The 13,412-nt window shown below is 23.5% G+C and overlaps 1 protein-coding gene across 1 annotated transcript; it reads left to right on the plus strand.

The window, feature by feature from the left end:
* Window positions 1-10,060: 10,060 nt before the first annotated feature.
* On the plus strand, window positions 10,061-11,985 carry LOC122854137 (gustatory receptor for sugar taste 43a-like). Its single transcript, XM_044154572.1, has 6 exons — window positions 10,061-10,326; window positions 10,399-10,578; window positions 10,647-10,902; window positions 10,992-11,060; window positions 11,146-11,235; window positions 11,302-11,985. Exons 1-6 carry the CDS (start codon window positions 10,220-10,222, stop codon window positions 11,413-11,415), a joined length of 816 nt encoding a protein of 271 aa, XP_044010507.1. The 5' UTR covers window positions 10,061-10,219; the 3' UTR covers window positions 11,416-11,985.
* The last annotated feature ends 1,427 nt before the right edge of the window (window positions 11,986-13,412 follow it).

A 13,412-nucleotide genomic window follows, 5' to 3' on the forward strand; every position in this document is an offset into this window, starting at 1 on the left:
GAAAAAAAAAAAAAATAAATATACATATATAAAAAGAAATATAATAATAAAAACTGCTGGATTATGAGAAATATATAAATTCCAAAGACATTTGTAAAAGTCACTGAAAAATACCTTCTATGAGATGCGACTTGTCGGTATGTCTTTATTTTATTATTTTGATATTTTTTCATGGTTCAACGATGCGGCATAAGGATCAAGGATGAGATAAAAATCAAGATTTTTATACTTTCAATACACAAACTCTATATATATATTTCCTTTTTTTTTTAATATATATTTTCCTTCAATTTTTTTCAAAGATATACAAGATTTTTATTTTTCTTTCGACTCTATAATAAAACAAGTCCAATGAAAAATATCAAACAAGAGTTTACCGAGTAGATCTATCATTATATATAAAAAAAAAAAACTTTTGCACATTGAATCAAATTGAGATAAAAAAAAAAAAACATGAATAGAAACAATAAAAAAAAACCTTTTCATCGGAAAAATCCAACAACATCAAACCGACCTTAAAAAAATAAATATATATATATAATATTTATATATATAAAATTCAATAAACATTAGCGTTATATCCAACATGATTAGAAATATAAAAAATATAAAAAATTAAATTTCAAGATCAATATATAAATAAAAACAAAATTCAGTACACGTAATCGAGTCGAAAATTCAGCGCTCATATATAGAAGAAAATAGAACTTCCGGTGTTAAAATTTACATGACGTGAATTTTGCGTTTTTGGTATGTATAACAGTGTACATTATATACAGTATGTGTCAAAGTAAATGTATTGTACAATACTGGATGTGCATAAGGTATACGTGTGTGGGCTTAACAGTAGGCTTTTATAGAAAGTGAATGAAGAGAATTTCTAGATTTGGCCAATGTATCGTGGCTATATATATATATCAGTGCTTTTCTCGCATCGGCTTGGTTGCAAGCCACGTTACAATCCTCCCACCCAACACCACTTTTCAATCCTCCTCCTGGTTTTCCTCTCTAGTTTTGCTATACATGTATTTACTAAACCAAAACTTCCTTCCTTCCTTTATTTTATCTCTTTCTCATGTTAGCTTTATCATTTTCTTTCCTCTTCATTTTATACTACCCTCAACAACTACTACCCTTAACCATCTAACTGTATATACATATACTTTTATGACATTAAGAGCACCCTATTCAATTTACTCGTTCCTCTCTTTTTCTCTCTCTCTCAAATACACACGCACACATTTCGAAAAGCATTAACGTTACGTACATGATGCCACGTACAATTCTACGCAAAATTGAATTTTATTTATTTACTTTTTTTATTTAAACATTTTCTTAATTTTATTTCGCACTCTTAAACTGGTAATTAACAATAAAAAATATATTTTGAACTGTTAAAAAAAACGTGTTTTTTTCCTAAATAGTCTGTATATTTTTTTTCTCTCTTTTTTCGGAAAATTTATATTTAATGTTTTTATACATTTTAATTATTGATTTGAATGTTAAAATTTTATATATATTACGGATGAGTTTATTTATTATTCATGGTCTTTAAATACATTGGTAAAAAAATTTAATTTGTTATGCTTTTGAACATTTATTATTAATTATTATTAACGATGATGATTATTTAAATTTCAGTATTATTGATTTATTTATTTATTTATTTTTTCTTTCTAAATTGATGAAATAGTATTTTCTTAAATATCGTAAATATTGTTTCATTTTAGTTATCTATACATGTATATAGTATTGTTGTATCAGAAATACGATACATATGTTATTCGTCGCAATGCTGAAAATTTTATTGAAAAATTTACAAAACAATATGCATATTTAAATATACATCCATATTTAAATTTTTAAAATATTTTTTTTTTTTAAATTGAAAATTCACGTAAATCCATCAATATCAAATAATAATTTTAAAAAAATATTTTTCAGACTTTGTTTAAATACGTGATTTGATATTATTTTTTAAAAAATACATTAAAAAAATATGAATAAATAATAACAAAAACAATAAAAATTTGTTGGAATAAAACAAAAATAAAATAATACATATAAATTTATGTAAATTAAAAAAAAAAATAGATATATAATAAAATTCTAAATAAAAACATTGAAAAAATAATTATTCGTGATATGAATAATAATTAAAAAAAAAAAAAAAATATTTCGTGTATTTCGAATTTTTTTTTTTGATGAACGATATGTATAAGCAATTAATTGTAAATTGAAGTATATGGAATAAATTGCTTCAATATTGCATATATATAGATGTAGGAAAATTTATTGATAGACGCATGGGGCCATGAGGTGAACAATTTTATCTTATTACTGTTTCAATTCGTTGCTCGGTCGTGTATGATAGCAGAGATTGAAGTGAGCGCATCAGACCGAGGGTATATTATTATTATTATTATATATATAGGAGGTTTTAAACAAGATTCCCTCCTGTTTCTGGTGCTTGCCACGCGCGACACAACGATGCATCATCGATGGCCTGTTTCCAATAAACTTGTACCAGCCGCGTCTCTTGCCATCGTTGTCATTAATCATATATGTATGTTATATATATACATCACATGTGTTGTAAACGACGGGTAACATGAAACGGGGGTGGCATTCACACCAACTTCAACTTAATATAACTTCAACACTTGTTAAATATATTCTCACTTAATATTCTAATACGCGTCAAAATACAAAAAATAATATATAAATAAATCAAATAAAATAATATTTTATAAAATTTAATATATTATCAATTTAAAAAATTTATAAAATTATAATGGGCTTATGTTTATTGAGTTTGGTATTTTTATATTGCTAAAATAAAGATACCATAATGATAAAATTATAGATATAAAAAAAATGATTGACAACATTGCCAGGGATTTAACTGTCAAAGAATTTATATATATACGAAAAATAAAATGACATATTGTATTATCATTAAATTAAAAATTCATCGTAATAATCATTAATTTTGTTTTACTTATAATTACAAAAACGTGTTATAAATATAATATGACATTTTGAACGTTATCCTTTGAATATATACAGATGTCACAGTTATGATTATATTATTATGATAAATAACAATAAGCTAATTTCATTCTAGACACGTACATATTTGTATATATATATAACATAAACATCTAGTCATCCTATAATTATATAGTATAAATTAATTCAAACTTTGATATCTATATGCTATATATACATAACTAATTAAATTCAACTTAATATATATTTTAATATATAAATAAAAGTTTATAATTATCAAAATATATATAATGATAATAATTATAACAATATGTTCATTTAATTAGTAAAAGTGATGATTTACTTGTGACATATTAACAATATGGTAGGTATCAAGATACTCGAAAGGTATCGTACATCTTCGAGTGAATGATTGCATAGTAAATTCACTATACGGTTGAGTTGTTCCAACACATTCAACAAGAGCAACTCTAACTCAAGCTGGAAAATTGATTGGTTAAATTTGCAATCCAACGATTTGACTATCCTGATTAATTTTAACATGTCACCTTTGTTCGACAATTTTCCGCCAATTTTAATCTTTTAATTATATCACGATAACATATACATGCATGTATATTTTTTTTTTTTTTTTATAAATTAAATATGTATTTTTCATTCTTGTATATAAAAATAAAATGAAAAATATACAAGTAATTTTAAAATTGCAAATTTAAACTGATAATAAAATTTATAATACTGTTATTTTATGGCATTTATATTATTTTTAATATATAAAAAATTTTTTCGAACTAACTTTATGTTTATATATGATCAAAGTGCAAAAAAAAAAAAATAATAAAAAAATAATAAATAAAGTACTTGATCAATAAAATTTAAATTAACAAGGTTTTGTTTTTTGATATTTAATATTCTTGAAATATAAATTTTGTTGAATTGAATATTAAATTTTCATTGTTTTAGGGAATATTGTTATGCAACTAAAATTAAATATAGAAAATCCCCAAAGAGTTAATGACCCCAAGTGAAAATGGCCAAGATTTTCAGCAGTTTGAGCATGTAATGTTGGAAAATTATTAAGTGGTACAATTGTTGTACAAGATGAGAAAAAGAAAATTAAAAAAAAAAAAAATAAAGCTTGAGATGATAAATTTTCAACTGTATAATATAAACTTTTGTATATCTCATGGGAATAATATTATCCGGAAGTTGGTGTTGCAACTGTGTTATCTACAGACCGAGGGTTGATATATTACATGAATGTAAATAATAAATATACAAGTGCATACATTGATTTAACGTTAGTCAATACTTTAACAATGAATAAAATAAAAAAAAAATATTAATAATATACAGTCTCTTATTATAAATAAGTAGTATATTGAATTTAAATTATTTTTTAATATAAAACAAAGAGTTTTTATCAAACACTCTTTAAAATTTTTTATTATTAAAATTGATCAGAATTTTCTTTATTTATTCTTATACCCAAGACAAGAGGACAAATATAATAAGAAAAGTTTTATATTAATAATCTAAAAAATGTGTATTTAAAATAAAAATAAAAAAAAAAGTTTAGGGAGTATAAGAAAAAGTAAAAATTAATTAAAATATTTGATAAATGAGAGCTGTTGAAAAACGTGAGGATTTTACCCTTGGTATACATATATATAAAAAAAATAATAAATAAATAAAAAATCAACAAAGACAAAGCATCAAAATACTTTTTTAAATCGAAACGTGATTCCATCAGCGTTCAAATGAGACGTGCTTGTTATATGAACTGATTTATTATATAAAGAAAAAAAAAAAAAAAATTCAGTGATTATACATGATGTTTAAATGCAAACTGAATAAATTTGAAATTTAATAAATAGAAAAATTAAAATAATTACAAAACAACTGAGGTAGAAAATTTAAAATCAATTTGATCTCGGACTAGTGATAAATTTTAAAATTCATATCAATGTCTAAAAATAAAATCATATGGGTCAAACTAATTAAATAGCACTGAAGCCAAAGGTGTTGATGAAACTAGCGGCTAGATGCTTAGCTAATCAGACATAATTAGAAATTATTGAAATTAAATTTTCTATGAATTTAAAGTTTAATAAAAGCAAACTACATTGAAAACTTAATGAGTTTATTTTGATTTTACTTATATCTCTGATGTTTATTTTGAATTTTTGAAAATATGGTTTATCTATGCATGGAATTTGTTATTACCCTGATTAAAGTTAAATTTATTCACGTGAAAATAATGAAATAGCAATTTTAATATGTCAGCAGTTTTTTAAATTATTTTCTCTGGTCAAATATTGTATTTTAAAGATGGTTTATCCCTTGGGTATGTGTAACAGCTTGACAAGCATTTTTCAGATTTCTCAATATCTTTTTTTTTTTTTCTTTTTAACTAAACTTAAAAATTTGTATGTATAAGACTAGAGAATAAAATTGTAATTTAAAAAATAATTTTTATCACTAAACTGATTATTAATATCAACTACAAAATAATGATAATTAAAAAAACTAATAATTTTTTTTCAAGTTTTGTCTGAATAGCCACATGACATTTTTTTTAAAATTATTTATATATATATTTATATATTCCATTAATTCTTGATTCTGATAGGTACCATAAATTTAAGTAAAAAACAATATAAATATACATTTATTTGGGGAAAAAACAAAAAAAAAAAAAAAAAAAAACTAAAAGATAAAAAGTAAAAAAAAAGTTTAAAAAAACGTGAAGAGCAATAAATTTCATTGGATAGGAGAATTAAATCCAGTGTCCTCTGTTCTGTGGGTAGTTCATTGGAGTAACACCACCACCACCATCACCATCACTATTACCATCACTACTACTACGACTACCATCAGTATAACAATATAACACATAGGCCAAGGTTCGTCCAACGCCTGGAGTTTGTGTCAAGTGCTATACTGACCATTCTCTTGCCTCTACTCGGTTTTGCACGTTTCACTGGGACTTCTGCTTTTGATGCTACTCTAGACTAAATTGCAAATGGGTTGGTCATAAGAGATAGAAAATGATAGAGAATTATGGTGGTGAGAGCAAAGAGACCCATCTGTATATATTGTAGTATATGGGAATTTATTGTGGTCTCGTTTTGTGAACGTCAATTTTAATTGTTCAACCAACCAAAAACTAAAATTAAATTTATATATATACATTTAACATTCTTCACATTATCATTTAATAATTAATTGTCATTTATTTGTTTTTTAATATATACATTTTATCTCTAAAAATATAATCAAGAAAAAATTCATGTGATATTTTTATCAATGAAGAAATTTTAAAAGCAGGGATTAGATATTCATTTGAAATCTTGATTGAAGAAAGATAAATCAAAGAAAATTTTGATGAAGACATGTACAATTGTTTTTAATTTATATAAATATTCTTGAAACTCCGAGTGAAATAATGAAGTTTCAAGAAGAGTAAATACAAACGTTAATTTACCACCACGAGGCTTTGTACTTTTATTAAAATATTTAGACTAAGCTAAGATAAAGAAATTTAAATTTAAAATTTTAATGTATAGAGCAAAAAAAAAAAAAACAACAACTATTGTATTATTTACATAAACAATAGACAAATAATTTTTTAATATTTGTTGTTTGTTTTTATTTTAATAATCCAATATATTGTTAAACTGAAAACGTGAGGAAAATCCATGACAGTGTATATATGGTTTGTTTATTATTGAGATTACCTTTGTTGTGAAATTTTTGGATTATATATGCGACGTGATATGAGCATGGGATTATTTTTAAAGTGCATAATAAACAATGCTGTTGAAACAAACGATATACATATATTCATGATGATAATCCACGCAGATTATTATTTTTTTTTTTTCCATTTTCCTCATGTATTTTTAAAATTGTTTGAAAATGTGGACTGTTGGTAATACTTGCCATGAGCAAATCACCAGAAAGCTTTTGTTATCGACTGTGAAAAATTGCATGATAATAGCTTGAGTATTTTGTTGATAACCGATTTGAATTTGTTTCGATTGAGAAAAATTACATAAACTACCTCGATATTTTAACTTACGTTTTTAATCATATTTTCATATTGATTTGAAGATTCGAGGGACTTTTATTTTATAAAATTTTTAAATTTATTTAACCCCCTAAAACACGTTGGTTCATTATTGTATAGCCAATATAAATTTATTTTTTTTACTATCACATTCATTCTAGATATTCAAATCGTATATTTTTTATTATTCTCAATAATGGCTTTAAAAGTAGATGAAAGATAAGAATAGATAACATACCCACGACTTGAAATAATAACCATAACACGTTTTATATTTTTTTATTTTTTTTAACTATCAGATAACTGGCCTATAATACCAACAAGTGGATGACAATGAGTTGATTGTTATCAAGCGTTCTCTGAATTGCAATATCCTTAATGTATTGTATTTTTTATTTTTTATATTTTTCTATCTACCTGTTGTTTATTATTATCTTTATAATGGACTTTACAACATACACATTTTCAAATACGTAATCATAAGTTAAAATACCCCTTGATGAAAGTAAAAATTATCAATAATTTCATAGCAATTTCAAGCTTTAATGTTTGTATGATAAAATAAAAAAAAATCATCTTCAGTATGAATTGAATTTTCATTGTTCAACAACATACTAAAAAATTAAGTTAAAAAATGTATTTTAAAAAGTTGAAAAAAATTAAAAAACTGAAAAATATATTGTTGCCAGTTAGATGGTGTGCATGGATTACGGGTTCAGATATAATTGAATATCCTGATGGTTTTTATTTACCAAAAATTAGCATTTTTTATTCTTTTTTACTGTATGGATTGTTAACGTATATTTTTATTGCCACAAAACCACTAACTAAAAAATTTTATAATTCACAAAAAAACATAACTGGTTTAGAAATTCATGAAGTTATCAGTTTTTTTTCAATTTTACTTTTTTATGTCACTCCAATTTTTGGCTGGGTCAGAGTCAGGGTAATTAAAATATATAAATTTTTTCTTTTAAATTACATGTTAATTACTTTTCTTTTTTTTACAGAAACTTAGATTATTATTTGAAGATATTCAAATGTCTGAAGACCGTTTCATCAGATTAGATATAAAAAAAAAATATAAATTATTATCTTTACGACAATTTTTTTTATTATTGATTCAATTTTTATTGACAATTTCAATTGCAACTGCATCAACGTTTTGGGATCCAGTTCCAGAATTTACGTTAGTGGAAAAAATATTTATGACGATAGTATCAAGTATATCATCATTAATCTCAATGCTTACTGATAACACATTTTTAATTCTAATGAGGTTTTTTTGTTTTTTAAATAAATTTTATCTATATAGAAAAAATTATAGTTAAAATTTATCAATTATTAATTATTATTGCAGTTTTTATGGTAATAGATATGAACAATTAAATGAAATATTAGTTGATAATTTTTCACTTGATGGAAATAGAAAACAGCGTTCTTATACATTTCAAAATGTGAATAATATTAAAAATAGAAAATTTATAAAAACTATTAAACGTAATTGGATAATTAATAATCACAATTATTTCATGAATAAAATAAGGTAAATAATTATTAATTGAATAATTATCAAAGATTGTAAATAATTAAATTTATTTCTTTTTATAAAAAATAAGGCAAATGTATTTTAAACTTGGATTATTAACTAAAAAAACAAATGAAATTTATGGAGTACAAATTTTCATTACTATGACAGCCTCGTGTTTTTTTTGTACATGTTATTTGTACATTATTTGGACATCATTAACATCAAAAACTTATACTATTGAAAATCGCAAAGAAATTGGATTTATGTTTACTGTTTTTTTATTTTTTCTCTTTAGAATAATTACCATCAGCTGTGCTTGTGGTTTTACAACATCTGTTGTAAGTATAAGCTACTAATTATATTATAATAAATATATATAAAAAATTTATTTACAGGCAAACAGGACTAACTATATTCTTAGTAAACTTCATCAACCAACAATGAGGCTTGAAATTAGAGAAGAGGTTCTTTAAAAAATATATAACAAAAAATATATGTATATATTTAATTTTCTTTTTATTTTTTCAGATAACAGATTTTATGTATCAAATATGTCAAAATAAAATTGTATTCACGGCATGTAAATTTTTTTATTTGGATTATTCAACAATAGCCATGGTAATGAAAATTTATTAATATTTAATTATATATATTTTAAATTGAAATATTTTTTCAAGATGATTGGTTCCATGTCTACGTACTTTGTAATTGCAATACAAATTAAAGGTGAATCAGAATCAATATCAGCCTATGACGACAACAAACAAACTACAAAATAATAATCTATTTTTATTTTTAAACGTAATAATAATAATAATGTCATTTAAATTAAATTTACCATTACGTTAATGAACTGATCTAATCATTGTCATGCGATCAATATTTAAGCTTGGAATTGTTAGCATGATATAAATATAAATAACATGTTAACCTTGCACAAAGTCAGCAGTGTCTCAATAGCCACTTGTACGTTTACATTCTCTCAAAAATTAATACTTAAATTTAAAGAATAAATAATGTTTTTAAATGCTAATAATTTTGAAAATCATGAAAACGGTAAAGAAAAAAAAAGTCGAGATATTACAGCTTTTGAAGAAGCTGTAAGGTCAGCAAAATGGGTTACATTTTTTATTGGTTGTGCTATTTTGGAGTATCCAGTTGATAATTTTTGGCCAAAACTCAGTATCACTTATGCATTATTAATTCACACAATTTATACACTAACGTTAATTAATATCTGGCCAGTAATAATAGAATCACTTCAATTAAAAGCTATTAAATTTAATACTGGAGTTTATTTTTTTCTATTTTACACAATGATCATTGAATTATATCTCACACTTGCTGTTGTATGGATAAGAAACAAGGTAAGATTTTTAATAAAAATAATTGATTATTAATAATTTAAATGAAAAAAATATATATATATTTAATTTTAGAAATTTTCTTCATTAATTAAATTAATCAATAAAACAGAAGAACAATTGTTTCGGTTGGGAATAAATATAGAATACAAGTGTCTCATTCGAACTGTGTATTTTTTAAGAATTTTTCAAACTTTAACAATTGTAATATTTATAATTACTGTATTTCATGGTAATTTTATGTTAAAACGACATTCGGTTATCGAAAAAATATCAATGTGTATTGTCCTAATTTTTCCAACTATTGTTTCAACTCTATCTTTCAGTTGTTTTACTATCCTAGTCAGGTATTTATAAAATTTATAAATTAATTATTATTTATTTTAAATAATTCATTAATAATATAAATTTTATTTCAGTTTATATAACAAACGATTTGGACAGTTACGACGTTTTTTAAAAAATTTACGAATAAATCCAGATAAACCACAACATGCAAATGTTTGTGAATATACAAATTTTGATAGTTCAAATGATTCTGTAAACTATTTAATTGATGAAAAATTTAATGACAATTATCAATTGATTAATAAAATAAGGTAATTTAAATATACTTGTTGTTGTTTATAAATTTTAACTTGATTTGTTGTGCTCTTTTTAAATATAGATTTGCTCATATGGAATTGGTAAAAGTTGCTAAAATAACTGATTCAGTTTATGGTTTATCAATGACAATAACATTGATGATAACATCCGCAACATGCACTGGTATTCTTTATATAATATGGGTAACAGTATGCATAAAAAATCAAGGAACAATGATGGAGAAATTGGAACAAATTGAAATTTTACTTGGATGGTTATTTTTTTCAATACTTAAATTTGTTATTATATCATTTGCTTGTGGTAGGACATCAAATTCGGTAATTTATTATTAATTTAATATCAATTAATTAATCTTTGATTTTGATTTTAATTTTAATTTTATATCTATTCAATTTTTGACATGCAGGCAAGTAATATAGGTAATATTATTTGTCAACTTCATGAACCATCAGCTAGTAAAAAATTCTGCTCCGAAGTAAGTTATACAAAAGAAAAAAAAAAAATAAATAAATAATTTATAATTGTATTGTTTATCTACTTATTTTTAATGCTTTTTTCAGCTTACTAATTTTGTATTTCAATTGATGGATACTAAATTGGTTTTTAAGCCATGTGGATTGATTGAATTAAATAATTCAACTTTGTGCTATGTACGTTTACTAATTTTACTATTATTTATATTTGTATAAATAATTTTTGATATTTTAATTTTTTAGATTGTAAGTTCAATTCTATCACTACTAATTGTTCTTATACAAATTCGAGATATACCATCATCATCGGAAGAACTACTTAAATTTAATAACACTAAAACTATAATCGCGAATTAGTTGATCGATATAACTGTCAAAAGTTATTGTTACATCAAGGCTAATCTAAAAATAAATATTACATTTAATATTGCACTTTAAGAAACAAAAATAATAAATAAATAAATTTTCATGCAGATGTTAAATAAAGAAAATGTTATTGATCACTGTACGTACTTGTAATATATGCCTGTAATTTGAAAGAAGAAAAAAATAGCTGAAAAAAATTTACATACATCCTAAATAACCCTATCTATTTTTATTTGAGATAGACAGTTTGACGCATCAATTTCGATCGATCAATTAATACTAGCTGTTATTTTCATCAGACAATTAAAATACAATTGATAAAACGGAGTAGAAGCCACTGACCTTTCGGTGCCTCAAACAATGACTTTGAGGGTGGCTGTTTGTCAGATGATGTCAAATATCAGGTTGATGTCATGATGTATCTAGTTAGTTGATCCATTTGATGTGTACTAGTGTAGATTAAAACAAACAGGTACTGACAGGCACCACAAACACTAACGCAATCACCAACTGACTCTTTACATTAACAATAACTAAAACAATAACACAATCTGCGAAAAAAAAGAAGATGTTTGTTAGTTATTAATAGCATCAATGTAAAAATTGAACAAATCATTATGAATTGGACGCTATTGTGTTGTTATCAATCAATGAGAAAAACAAGCTAATATTGAATTATTTTTTTTACGTTGATAAATTCCGACTTAAATACAAGTTTTTAATTAAATTTAATAATGTCAATGATAAACTATTTATCAGTTATCCTATCAACTTATTACAATGCATCATCAACATGATCAACAGTTAGTTGTATCATATATTGTCCAATATTCAAAAATCATTTTCTCATTGAAAAATAATCATATTAAAATAACAAAATGGTTTGATCAATCTTAAACATATTTATTGAAAATAAATTAAAATCAACTTACCACTTTTTTACACTGCATCAGCACCAACGGCATCGGAGCTGGACATCCATAGATTAATTGATACTTGAACAATGAAAAATAATATTATAAATATTTTATATAAAAAAAATGGAGTATGACAATAATTATTTTAACAATGATTAAATTGTCATTTATTATTATTATTATTGAATAATAACAATAACAACAATAACAACATGTTTTTGTTATTATGAAGCAAGATGTTCAACAATTTTTTTTCTTATTGCTCCATTATTGATAAAACTTGGATTTCTATTTTTTGGCTTTTATTGGAATATAAAAATTAACAAATGAATAACAATCACGGCATTGTTAATATTGTTAATGTTGCAAAAATTGTTTATTAACATGAAAACAACACAAAACTCGACTTTATGAGTCTTTTATTTTCAACAAATAAAATAATTTATTGTTAAAAAAACCAAGAGGTTAGGTTGCCGGCCACTGCAAAATTGGTTCATATAAACTTTAATAAATAAATAAATTATTATTATAATATTTATTTACCCTAAATATGATGTTGTTTAACAATTTTACTCATTGTCAGTCCATTCAAGTCCATTCATGGTCAAAATTGTATTGCCATTTTTGGAGCATTTTGTTGGAATCTGAAAAATAAAAAATAAAGGCTAATTACTGCAATGAGAATTGTTAATGTTGTAAAAATTGTTCGCTAACATGAAAACAGCACGACACTTGACCTTGAGAGCTTTTTTTTTTTTTTTTTATTATCAAATAAAATAATTTATTGTTAATCAAAAAAACCAAGGGGTTAGGTTGTCGTTAATTATAAAATTGGATTAATTACAAATTTATTTGTTTTTTATAATGTTAATTAATATAAATAATTGTTCTAATAATTAATTAGAGCTTGTTGAATGAAAAAAAAAAATCGGAAAACGATAGATGTATACTTACACGTCCATTTTGTCAGCGTAATTTTATCGACAACTAAACTTGCCAATATCCGTTGTTTAAAGCAAATATAGGCAATAAATATATACTTAAAAGATTCGCAAGAGTTTAATTAACAAT

Source organism: Aphidius gifuensis, linkage group LG1, assembly GCF_014905175.1.
Source record: "Aphidius gifuensis isolate YNYX2018 linkage group LG1, ASM1490517v1, whole genome shotgun sequence".
NCBI lineage: Eukaryota > Metazoa > Arthropoda > Insecta > Hymenoptera > Braconidae > Aphidius > Aphidius gifuensis.

Excerpts from the sequence above, each read along its gene's own strand:
- LOC122854137 (XM_044154572.1), top strand. The coding sequence starts at position 10,220 with ATGTTAAAACGACATTCGGTTATCGAAAAAATATCAATGTGTATTGTC. Across the intron at positions 10,327-10,398 it reads TGTTTTACTATCCTAGTCAG|TTTATATAACAAACGATTTG; the intron begins GTATTTATAAAA and ends ATTTTATTTCAG. Across the intron at positions 10,903-10,991 it reads GTGGTAGGACATCAAATTCG|GCAAGTAATATAGGTAATAT; the intron begins GTAATTTATTAT and ends TTTGACATGCAG.